General features: G+C 43.5%; 1 protein-coding gene across 1 annotated transcript; it reads right to left on the reverse strand.

Annotated features, from left to right (window-relative positions):
• Positions 1–2,765: 2,765 nt before the first annotated feature.
• On the reverse strand, positions 2,766–6,824 carry pim1 (Pim-1 proto-oncogene, serine/threonine kinase). The gene is made up of 6 exons (XM_048241112.1): positions 6,400–6,824; positions 6,059–6,165; positions 5,827–5,877; positions 5,311–5,677; positions 4,545–4,721; positions 2,766–4,403 (listed from the first exon to the last, which is right to left on the reverse strand). The coding sequence occupies exons 1-6, from the start codon at positions 6,479–6,481 to the stop codon at positions 4,213–4,215; spliced, it is 975 nt and encodes a 324-aa protein (XP_048097069.1). The 5' UTR covers positions 6,482–6,824; the 3' UTR covers positions 2,766–4,212.
• Between the last annotated feature and the right edge of the window lie 6,503 nt (positions 6,825–13,327).

Consider the following 13,327-nt stretch of genomic DNA (forward strand, 5'->3'; position numbering starts at 1 on the left):
ACACTTCCTCCTAACCATTCTCTCAGGCCTCTCTCCCTTCTCTCCCTTCTCAGATGTGTCTGTACTTGATTGTTGTTACAATGGTATTTACAATAAGGTGACTCACAAGGGCTTGCCAACATCCTGTTGTTTGCCCAGGGAGGCCTAAGTCATTGATGCTCCAGGGGTGCCTCCCCAGTGAAGACTGACAGGAATCCCGTTGTAGTTGTAGACGTTTCCACCAACCCTCCACGTTTGGAATATTTTCCTCAGCAAGAGAGCACCCTGACCTTTTCTCTTAATAGCTAATCTGACAGTGAACTGGGAGTCCTTGAGTCAGGGGCTAAGAATGCTTCTTACCCAGCACAAGCGGAATGAGAATAGAATAGGACAGAGAGAGGGAGTGAGAGAGAAGAGAAGGAGGATAGTGGTTGATAGAGAGAAAAGTGAAAAAGAATGCAGGAGACAACCGTGGGAGAAACTGTAGTCAGATTTCTCCTGGGTTTCTGCTTGTCTGGAATGGAATGTGTGTGTGTGTTTGTGTTTGTGGGTCTCAGTGTGTTTGTGTGTGTGTGTGGGTGGGTGTACATGCATTTTGCTTCGTGGGACCCTAACTCTTAGATACACTCTCACCCTATAAAAATCTCATGCTGACATTTAACTAAGCGCACTAGAGCCACTGCAGTCAGTGAAAGGTCAGATTACATTCCCCCAATCTTGATGGGGAAACACTTCTGAAGAATACCATTATTAAGGGAAATCCTTTGCAAATAAATGCATTTAAAGCCATCTCCCCCTCTCTCTTATATTATTGTTTCTCTATCAGTGTACATCACCCTTACCCTTGTGCCTGGGAATTATGCCTTTTGGACTTTGAGCCCAATAAACAACATGCTGGCTATATTGCTGGCCAAGATTTTGTACTTTAAACTTGTAAGCACTGCAACTTAAACACATTGTGCATCAATGATGGGATATAAACGTAAACCAAATATTGGCAAATCACCACTTTGCTGTTTGTGATGTATGATGGATGCCATGTGTGCAATACTTTTAAAACATTTTCTATGTGCAGGCATGTTTGTTATATATTTTTGACTGTGAGGATGTGCACTTATATGTGTGTGAGGATGTGTGTACTTCTCTCTCTTTCTCTCTCTGTGTGTGTGTGTGTGTGTGTGTGTGTGTGTGTGTGTGTGTGTGTGTGTGTGTGTGTGTGTGTGTGTGCATGTTTGCTCTCTGATGGCTCTGGTGGGAAGATTACACAATACAACTGGTCCTTTGGAATTAAAGGAGGTTCTCACAGCTGCACTTTCTCTTTCCGTTTCCCATAAACTGCGAGGTGGGAGCCAAGGGGAAGCATGACTGACCAAGTGAGAACAAAACTTAACCCATTCCCCCCTGACAACTCTCACAAAAGCACTGACCAGAGTTCACAAATCGTGCACAGTGTAGTAGAACCAAAATATCTTGTACACATGTTTTGAAAAGAAGTCCTCGTATTTGCATTCCCATTTATATTTTTGACTACTATCAAAAACATTGTGGCCAGATATGGAAAACTTTCACCTTGAAAGCTATTTGAGGTTAATCCTGCATTTCCCATATAGTCCTTGCTCAACCCTGCCTGAAAAAAAAACACAGATGGGTAGAGCATGCTCATGGACCACACATGCAAATGTTCCCTTCCTATTTTACTGCCATTTTCAAAACGGTTTGCATGATTGCTCCATCAGAAATTCTGGGGAAAGACACGCATCGCTGACGGCTGCATTTACCAAAACAAGACATGTGGGATCCCTTTTGTTTTGGCTGTATGTATCCAATCCACTGGGAAATATGATGGATATGTTTTCTGCCTGCAGACGTTTGTTTGTAAACTTGTTTTGGAATTTAGCATGGTAGCTCTTAAACAAGTATTGGTCAATGTGTCCACTTACAATAACCCCCCACACACACACACACACTGGACTTGGAGCCCTCTCCATAATAAAATAAATGCATAGTGGCATTTTATTCACTCCAAAATAATCTGAAAACGGCAGTTCACATTTTGTGTCATTGGAGTTCATTGTCCAGGTGACGAGTCCTCTGTTAGCTTTGGAGTGAGTAGTGTTATACCACAGCAATCTGATATAAAACCCTGAGGTTTTAGGCATAGATTGGGAAGAGGATTATGTGAGGATTTGGGAGTGTGTTGTTCATGGGCTGTGTTGCCTGGCAAGAGAGAAGTGAGCTGGTTGGCATTGGTAGGAGAGAACCGGGTCAGTCCACAGCGGGGATGAGAGACCGCCAAGACTGAACCGGATACCTCCAGAAACACTGAAGGCTCTGTTGACATGCCGGCTAAACTCTTCAGTCACACACGCACGCAGAGCACCATTGCGTCACCCTGCTGCTACAAATGCAAATGTTGCTTCTCTTCCAGAGAATTCCGCCTTCCAGGATGGAAAACATGGGCGAGGCAGCTTTGGAGCGGAGCTCTGCCGAAGATTCCAGGATGTGACGGCAGGACCCCCCATGGCATAATCACCTCAGCTTATACGTACACATTGATCATGATAAACCCATAAGAGCATAATAAAAGTTAACTGGATAGGGAAATGGGCATTAGACAAAAGGGCAATCTGTCTCCGTGTCTCTTTCTCAACTTTGACATATGGCCATTGTCTGTGGTTTACCCACCTTTGCCTTTTTGAATGTGAACTACACTTTTGTTATGGTTTTGGGTGCTGCACAACATGGTTTCACAGCTATGAGGAAATGAGTGACAAAGTCAAAGAGGCTCAAGTTTATAAAAATATTTATTGAAACTGTATAAAAAATACGTTTCTAAATTTAATTTACATCGCTAATTCAGTTGACAGGAAAAAAAATTCCAAGCTGCAATCATGCAACTAGAGGAGAAAACCATGTAAACTCATACACACACTCAGTCATTCAAGAACATTCTCAACTGAGAGACACACTGAAAACAATTGTCAGTAGACTTTCAATACACCATGCATTGAGAGACAAGTGCTTTGAAGGTTATTGGCAGATATTTACAATTCTGTTCATCAACCCTTAAATATGGTAAAAATAGATTTTAAATAATCTGTGGGCCCTTCAGAGTGAAAAAAAAAAAATCTCTATAAATAAATAATTCCACATCTTTTGCATGAAAACACAAAAAAGGATGACCTCACTCAAATAAATATTATTTACACTGCATTGCCTTGGAATTGAGGTTCAAGACAAAAACAAAAATATATTTAGATATTTTACATATTTACAAAATTAACAAAAGAGCAGGTTGTAGGTTTCGTCAGTATTGTAGTTGCATTGCTGTGTGCACATGTGATTTATGTGGGTGGAGGCTGTATATGGGGAACCTTGAGAGCGAGGTGTGAGGCAGAGAAAGAATGAGAGACAGAGAGAGAGAGAGAGAGAGAAAGAGAAGCGAGGTATGTCTGTTTCAGAGTTGCACGGATTGCTCATGAGGTTATCTGGTCAGCGTTGAGTAAGTGTTGTTGTGCATAACCACAGACTTGCTGGCTGCAGATTATGGCAGAGGAAGAGGAAAACCCTTAAAGTGTGATGAAAGAAGAAAAAGAAGTAGTGGTGTGGTGTGGCTATTCATTTCAAGTATATCCAACATCCCCGACAGTTTTAAAAACTCCCACACAGAAGGCACTGAACTAGAGGCCCACTTAAGCACTCACTCTGGCTCTCCCAGACTGCTGTAGCTGACAGTAGTACTTTCTAACATTCTCATCTTGGTCCGTCACAAAACAAACACAAGGCACCTACTGTAGCTAGCATGGCAGACCTTGTGCCTTTTACAGTGTGAATAGATGACATAAGACTCCCAAAATATCTTACTATGCCCAAGTTATTTTAAGAGGTTTGGTTCTTAATTCTCTCAATGGGGCAGGTGTAGTTGGAGGATAAGAAATAGACCTCTCTCTAACTTCCACTTAGCCCCAGAAAAGAAAAGTCTTTTGCTTCCAATCCCCCACCCCCCCATTTCCATTCGATTTCAGTCATGATGCTGGCAGCCTTGGACACAGCTGCCACGCAAAAAAGAAAACACACGTCCGTTGCCATTGTGACAGGTGCGCGCTCAGTCCATTCACCTCTGACTGACAGAGGACTGGATTGGGAGTCCGATTTCAGAGTCTCTGTTGTCGAAGGGAGTTCACCGACGGGGGGAGGGGAGGGGCGTGCCACAAACGACACAGGTTTGCGCGGTTACTTGCTGCCCACATTGACTGTGGGGAAGGGCGTGGACTCGTGTGCCAGGCTGTGCAGGCGGATCTCTGTCCCCTCGGTGGTGGCGGGTGTGGTGGCGCTCTGCATCCACGGGTGATTGAAGATGTCCTCGAAGGACGGCCTCTCTGAAGGCCTCAGGGACAGGCACCACTTAATCAGTTGCTGACATTCTGGAGAGAGGGAGGAAGACAAAAAGGGTGTGTCAATGGTGACTCAGCAGCAAGCAATGACTCAGTATAAATACAAATTACTATGTAAAACAAGGGATGTAAAATTGCAGTTTTCATTAGGTTAAAGAGTGAGAAATTCACCTGCTGACACCCGCCTCCTGAAAAGCACCTGACCACGAACAATCTCTTCATCCTGCTCAAATGGGATGTCACCACAAACCATGTCGTACAATAGGATACCCAGTGACCATACTGTTGCTGACCGCCCATGGTAACGGTGGTGTCGGATCCATTCAGGTGGGCTGTACACACGGGTGCCTGGTGAAAGCAAAACAAAAATAAACAAACATTAGTCATTTAGCAATCATTCAGGAAGCACTGCTGAGAAGAGGAAATTACATGTGATTGTAAAGAACCATTAACTATCAGTTTACAATCTAATTAAAATTAAATCAACAATATTATAAGTGTTTGAAGGCTAGAAATGTAGGTTTCCTAAATATAACGCAGTCATATAATTCAGGTTAATCCGCAGGATCATGTGCCTGTGAGCGTGACAGTAGGTGTATGCGTGTGGGAGGGGTGGTTGCCATGTGACTGTGTTTACAAACTTTGAGTTGTAACTATTCCCACTCAGCCCAAAGGGGGGCGCTACAACCAATAACAATCAGTTGACCTCTTTGACGCACCAAAATAAAACAAACCGTAATGTCTTTTGATCTTGAATGCTTAATGCGGTTTGTTTAAAAACAATAACACGCTACTTGCGCATACAGAAGAGGTTACACATTTAATGAAATACCTTACTTTTTATGATTTGACATTCAACACATCCATGATTGGAATAGAAGGACTACATCAACAAAAATGCTGCAAGCTACTTTATGCCTTCAAACAGCCTGCTTACCGTCAAAATCTGTGTAAACAGTGTCCTTGAGTAATGCTCCAGAGCCAAAGTCGATGAGTTTCATTTCGCCGGTCCGCAGATCAATCAAGATGTTTTCATCTTTGATATCCCTGTGCACCACCCCGCAATTGTGGCAATGCCGCACTGCTTCAAGCACCTGGCGGAAAAAGTTCTTGGCCAGCTCTTCGGGCAAGGCACCTTTCTCCGTGATAAAATCAAATAGGTCCTTGACGGTCTCTGGTCTCTCCATGACGATGATGAAGCTGTCTGGTCGTTCGTACCAGTCTAACATGTTTATAATGCCACGAAACCCAGTTCCCACTTTCTTTAGGAGGACGATTTCCATCGGGACCCGGCTACCGTTGGGCTAAAATAAAAGAAAATAAATCTGCCATTAGTCATTTACGCAACCTTGACAGGACACATTTGCACTGGCTGACTGCAAATTTGCCCTCTACAACCAAAACAGTACGACAAAATTCGTTTGTTACGTTAACGTTAGTGAATTTCTCTTACCAATTCTCCCCATTCAGTCACCCGATCTTTTGCAACATGCTTGATGGCAACCTGTCAGAAAATAAAAAAAGAACATTAATAAATGCAATCTAAAAATGTTCATGTAATCATGCAACAATTTGCTCAATTTACTATTAAAAATTAATATCTTGAAAGTTTCCCACATTGATTTTTAAAATTAATTGCATTTGTTTTAAGAATACCTAGAAAAAAAACATTACAAAAAACCTACCGGCGCTCCGTCAGCAATCCTCAAGCCACCGTAGACTGTGCCGAAGCCTCCGCTTCCCAAAACAGACCCGACCTGGTAAACCTTCTCGAATGGCTCCCTTTCTTTAACTACGGATATAAATAAAAATAATTATATATCATTGATTTAACACACCACATAGCATGTCAAACCTGGCAACAATACACACGTTTGCTAAATAATTTCGATAATTTACAAAATAGGCTATGGAGGCAAGCGCTCCATTATCCAACCGTCTTGTGACGTTCTCTTTGGAGTCAAGCAATTAGCTTGCTAGCTACCGCATTGCTAGGCGCTAAACCAACAACACAACGTCCTCTAACCTTGATGAACTTGAAGTTGGATTTTCGCAGGCATGTCCACGGTGGAAATATGAGTGAAAGAGTTGAGTTTTGATAGAAGCATCCTTATAATCCGCAAATCGAAAGATTTCCCACGATTAGTCCGAAATGTAGGTCGAAATCCTCCGTCGAATGCGAGTGATGCCGCCGAGAGTCCACGTTGTCGAAGTGGGACAAATGCGGTGAAAATCCTTTCTCATCCAGCAGCGGTATTCGCCAACTCCGTGTTCAATTCTGTTCGTTGAACCACACAGATTTCACTCGGTAGTAAATAACAACAATAGAAACGTTAATATAATAGTTTAAAACGGTAACGAAATTTTAGATGTACAGCGATGTAGCCAAGTACCGCCGTTGTATACGATTACCACGCAGCGACACCGGCTTTCTGAATCGGCAAAATGGGGGCAGGACAAATTATATATCGATAGTAAATGGGAGTAACCATTGCGTTGAACGTCACTCAATCCCCACCCATTAGCATCTACTCTACCAATGGAGAGACGATATTCTTCCCACGAGGATGTCAATCACATATGAAAATAGAGGAAAATGACGCTGGGTAGACTTGACGTGGCGGGAATTAAAACGCGCCAAATAAAGCTAGACTTTGTGATTGTGTAAGGAGCATGGGAGAACCGTGGGGAGAACCCGCGAAATGTCGAGTGATGTTTATTTTGAAAAAATCAACGGCTGGCTCCAGACACAACGCGTGGGGAGTGGAACGGCTGGCAGAGTACTGAAAGTAAAGGGTAGATGATGCTTGAAAATACACGTTTGGAAGAACAATGATCCGTTGCTTAAAATGAAGGAAACGAAATAGTTGAACATTATTTTGTTGTAGTTTGTTTCAGATGGGGAACCTCTGTTTAATTATTTGGATACGTAACTCCTGTAACTTATATTGAATAATGTGACCCGGCTGGGTCACATTAAACCCATCGTGTAGCCTACATTTGTTTCTGAAGTGGCACTCTACGTAGCACTCTACGGGGATTTAATTTGACTCCCTTGCAACATGGACTTTACAGTCAATTAATGAAACTTGTAGCTGTCCATGATATAAAAAAAAAAGGAATAATAAAAAATAATGTCCGATGTCGCCCGATTATTATAGGCTATACTCTGCTGTAACTTTATTATTTTCTCAGTTTACCCTGTTATCACGACTTAAAACCAGTTGTGAATTGTTTAGATAGTCAGACAATGGTCCCCTCACCACCAAAGCGTTATGGAAAATAGGCGCATACCAGGCATTCTTTCAGAATGGGTGGCCGGCATTTCACTCTGTCGCAGGATGTGGGAAACTCGAGATAAAAGGCATCTATTTATCCTACAGCCCCCTCCCTCACCCTCTTGTCTTTTCCCGCTCATATTTTGAAAAGTAGCCTAGCCAGAGCATCTCTGATTTGAAGACCATGGACAGAAATGAAGTGTCTGGCAGCCAGAGCAAGCTAACGTTACAATTGCCCACCCTGACAGCATCAGCATTTGGGTTTTTTTTGCAGAATGGCATCAATTGTTGATGAAAATAGGCTTAATAAAAAGTGCTAGTTATTGATTTCTACCTAAAACACTTCAGGCAATGAGCAATTTCAAAGCATTTTCACAAAGCCATGGAGAAACAACATGTATATTTCTAGCCAGGAATAGACCCTTATGTCAGACCAATAAGGCTTTGCTGGTGGGTTCCCTGGCTTGCCCGAGGGGGCATCCAGAATGTGTCCCCCTGCAGCTTCTAGATTATGGGATCTGCAGTTTGGGGGCGGGGGCTGTGCACCAGAAAAGCAGCAGGGACTGTGTAATGCCAGAGAAATGACAGCACAGCTAGGAAGTGATATTTGGGTGCCTACTCGCTCAACACAGATAGAGTGACAGCAACATAGTGCTTCATCTGTCAAAGGCTGCTGAGGCTTTTATTAGATCTGCGCTACTCTAAGCATGCAGCAGAGACCAGCTCTCCTGTTCTTCTCCGGAGCCTCACTTCGTCCATCACGCGCAGATTACGAGCCGACAGGCCTCCAGCGGCTAACCTCTTCTGACATCATACCTCTGTCAGGAGAGGCTCTCTTGTCGGCGTTATTTATGGCCACTGCAGTCCTCGCCTACCCTGTTGCATTAGTTTAGAATTAAGTTAAGACTGCAGACTTCTATAAACAGTGCCTCTGTGTCACTTATATATCAGTCAAATTAATCAGTGATGTATAGTCATGCTAACAAGTTCAAATTTCAACTAAACCCACCCAGACTCAATTTCATTGATTCGCTTGGGGAATTAGGCTAGGCTGTGTGACACTATAATACATGTTTTTGAGAAATGTATTCTGCATTTCTTATAATCTATTCACTGTTAATGCAGTGATGCCCAGCTGTACAACTAATCTCAAATGAGTCTGGCTGCCCAGGCTGGTTTGGTGACCCCTTGCCCTAACCACCTGCCTTTTCTAATGGCAGGCTACCTGAGTAACACAAGACACAACTCAAGCCTGCTGTCACAGGCTTAACAACCTTCCCTTCTTCACACACATACACACACAGAGGGTCCTATTTCCCTTCACCCTGTTGGAACCACCAGGCAATTGAATTGCCAGCAGATTGCTCTGCCTTCCTTACCACCTTACGACATGGGCCGGAAAAACAATCAAGTACCAATCATACATACAATCATAAGAGATGTTGAAGTAAGCAAGGATAAGTAGTTCTACAATAATCAAAAGATAACTGTGTCAGAGATTGAAGGAAGAAAACCAAAGAGATATGTTGTACAAAGATAAGCAACAGATAATAGTGCAGGAGATTAAGGGGGAAAAGTGCATGGTAAATGCAAGTTAGGCATGTTTGAGTTGTTATAAGCGTATAGGCATGGGAGGTTCTCTTGGGAAGAGATTTCAGTTTCTTAAAGATAGAAATGTCTCTGCTCTGATAACATTTAAAAATGTTATAAATTTCATAATTTACCAAGCGTTCAGTTTTCTTTCTGTTATTTTGTTCTGTAAACTTTCTTTTGTTCTATAAGCTTGACTAATACTGTATCTGTTTATGTTTGAGTAAAAGCTGTCATCTTCAAATCTATACATGATGAGCTCCTCATTTGCCCATGCACCCCCAAACACACACCAACCTTCTCCTCTCTCTGCCAGTTTACTAATGTCTCTGACGCCCAGCTAGATAAAGCAGAGGGGGTCTGGTGAAAGTCCCACTGAAAAAAGAGGTGAGGAAATCAGTATTTTTAGTAGCATACTGAAAGGTCAGCTTACTTCCAGGGGTCACTTCCAGTGTGGCCTCCCCCTAGCCTCTCTCTCTTCAGGTAGCCTAAAACCCTATTGGTCCAGGTTCTGAAAGGTCTTGACCAGGGCGGGTGCAAGAGGAGGGGAGGGGGGGCATAGGAAAGGCTCCGAGTGGACATCAAAGCCCTGGGTTATGTGGGAAAAGGCCACTGAGTTCCAGGAGTTCACTAGAGGTCGACTTTCATGTCAGCGGAGGCTTGGGTTAGGGTGAGAGGTCACAGACATACCTGTCCAGCAGCACCAAGGCTCTCCTCCAGGAAATTACCCCCCACTTGTCTCAATTAGAGAAGCGGCCCTGAAAGCCGGGCTTTGTTTAAAAAGGAGTTGATAAGCAAGCGAAGGTCTGGAACTTGGTCTCTGCCGAGGCGGGGGGCTGACAGGAGGGACTGGGGTCAGATGAAAGGGGGGGCCCCCAGACCATCGTCCTTTGCACTGGTTGGTTTGTTCGCTGAGACTGTCAGCAGAGCTGACATAAATAACACCAGATAACATCTCATGGTCAGCCCCTGACTGATATGTTTAGTGACACGCAATATCAAGTTGTTTATATTCCAAATACATTTAAATGTTTTGTGCTCAAAAAAGGTCATTTGTTACCTTAACAGGATGTAGGCTCTCTAATAATTGTCAACCAACGCACTATAACCAAATTATTCCCCTGACATCAACAGACAGATTAGGTTGCATAGATTTTTTCTTTTTAAAGTCTCTGCAGCCTTTGTGTTGAGATACATATTATTTTACTGGCCTACAGACTGCATGTGTGTGTTGGCTTGGAAGTTAATTATTATTGTTATTATTTGGTTTGGTCTAGTCAGCTGGATTCCTGTCCGGCTCTTATCAGCATACGACACTCACAAATGCAGGCGCCAGCACTTGGCCACTCACCAGCCGAGAGCTGTGTTGTCCCCCTGGCTACTGTAATGGCTTTAAGGGCCACAGAGCTGCAAATTGTCCTCTGGAATGTGAATTCGAATTCGAGGAATTTGATGAACCAGGGAGAGGGACTAGCTCATGGCACCATCTAGCTTGGAGGGGGGGGGGGTTGCAGCATTCCCCACATGGAAAACAAACAGCAATAAAGCCCTGCTGTGATGATAAATGTGCCCCTTAGACGCTCTCACTTTTCAGTCAGTTGTCACAGTAGGGAAGTTTGTGATAGAGAGATTTTTTCTCTCTCTTTCGTTGTCTCTGAAGTCCTCATGAACACTTTGTAAATCTAGACCTATTTCTCCATCCTGGTCATTCCTCTCTTTGTCCCTTGTACCAGTTTTACATTTACATTTTCCCTGTCTGAAAACAGAGGGGGTTTTCCCATGCTGGATATCTCCTCCTCACTGCTTCGCTTCCTGAATTCAAAAACAGAAAAGCGGTGATGTCACCCCTGAAAAATCCCAGTGCAGCATAATAGCCAACTTCCTTGTGTATTGAGGTGGTCTTAATGAATAGATCTTGAAAACATAGCCGTGTGAAAGTGAAAAGCTCAGCGACACTAAAGACGACTTAGTATGTATGACACAGTATATATATATATATATATAGATAGATAGATAGATAGATAGATAGATAGATATAGATATAGATAGATAGATAGATAGATAGATAAGAGAAAGAAAGTGTGTGTGTGTGTGTGTATTTGTTCTACTCCCTCTGCTTTTACCACCAACCCCCCCTGATCCCTTCACAACACACACACTCACACACACAGGCATGGATTTGATTTGTGCATAAGTAAACATGGAACTCAGCCAAATGTGGATATGTTTTTGGGCGTCTCCTCTCTGTGTCACCACCAAAGTTGCATTAGCAATATTCCACCCAACCCTGTATATTAATTCAAGTCTAGTAGAGAAGAAAGTATGAGAAGTGACAGAAATGGTCTGCATGGTCATTTTCTTATATCAAAGTGTTTTGTTGTTGTTAATTTGCATCTTTGTCTCCCTTTAGAAAGAAAAAAAAAACTAATTTTCTCAACAGGAGCCACAAGTACAAACCCACTGAAGCTGCAGTGTCACCTCTGGACACGATGGGTGTTCAACGATAGCTGATGTTGTCTGATTACTCATTCATTTGATGATTAACAGTGGGGGTCTTTTCTCTTCTCTCCCTTTCATTTTCCTTTTCTATTTGAGAGGAAAAATAAGATCCTGTGAGTGGCAACATCTTTGGGACTCCAAGTGAAGGAGTGAGTAAATGGGAGAGAAGAAGCACGTGGAGACAATAATGGAGCACAAATCACTCTAATTTCTCTGGAGGCCAGGGAGGGGGTGTTGGACTGAGAGAGAGAGAGAGAGAGAGAGAGAGAAAGAGAGAGAAAGGAGAGCATGTGAGAGAGGGCTTCAAAAGCACTTATTTGAGCACTTATTTCAGAAATAGACCATGTGAGAGATATGATGGACAGAGAGTGAGAATTGATTGAAAGGGTGACATTTCTGTATAATGTGTTAAAAAGGGAAGATTGAGAAAGAGAAGAGAAAGATTGCATGATAAAAAAAGAGCAAAGGTGGTTCGATAAAAGGCAGGTCTTATAATCGCTGTATGGTCATGACTTATATTTTTATTATTTGTATGGCAGACTTTTCATGTGAATTAGCATTAAAAATCATGGCCTTCATTATCTCTGGTTTCCTTTCCCTATCAAAGAACAGCAGTCAAGCAGTTTCAGTCTGCTCACAGTCAAGAAAGAGCAGAGCTGAGTCCACTTGAGCAGAGAGAGAGTGTGTGTGTGTGTGTGTGGGGGGGGGCTACCCTCAAAATCTCCCTTCTCCCATGTGCTCACGTGTAATCCCAACACGCTGCCCGGAGATTCAGTGGTGCACCAACAATATGGCCCCGATGTCTGTGGCCGAAGTGCTCTGTTTATACACATGCAGCACGAGCACATGGCCAGCACTCACGGCAGGGGTCACCCCCCCGCTCTCCCTCCACCTACAACAATTCGGCCAGCTCTAAAAGACAAGGCCCAGACCTCTGCCACAGTGGAACCTCCCGACCATCTCAGGCAACATATTTTTTAACACTTTCCACTCCAGGGTAAACAATAGCACCTCTCCCACTCTTTGTCGATAGCATGACTAATTGCATATACAGAGGTGAAACTTTCCTCTCATCCCACAGACCTACCCCCAAACACACCACTACCACCAACACCCCCCCACCCCACCCTGTGCTTCTATCGCGTAATCATTGGAAAACAAAAACGATTCACGTGGAACAAAGTTGTGGGAGAGCTGGAAAAGGGTGTCCATGCCCATGTTTACATTTACAGGCCCTGACGTCAGTCCAGAGGCCAGAGCAGGTAAGTGCCCAGTGCATGAGGCCCAAACACACACAGCCAGCCTGCAAGCCTGTGTTTACTTCACAAGCCCAGGGAATTAATTGCATTTATGACTCACAGCAAGAGAGAGAGAGAGAGAGAGAGAGAAGCAAAGAGAGCAAAAGAAGGAAGGAGGGAGAGATAGAGAGAGGCAGTCTGTATTTAGAACACGCTGGCTTGGAGCGCTGGTGGGTCAGGCCAGGGATGAAACCTGAGATGGCCTCACACGTCATGGGTGTACGCCAGCCATGCCTATTAGCCTCTGCTGTCTTTGTTAACCTTCTCTCCTCGCAGTAGCCCCCGCTCA

The sequence above is a fragment of the Alosa alosa genome, chromosome 4 (assembly GCF_017589495.1).
Source record: "Alosa alosa isolate M-15738 ecotype Scorff River chromosome 4, AALO_Geno_1.1, whole genome shotgun sequence".
NCBI lineage: Eukaryota > Metazoa > Chordata > Actinopteri > Clupeiformes > Clupeidae > Alosa > Alosa alosa.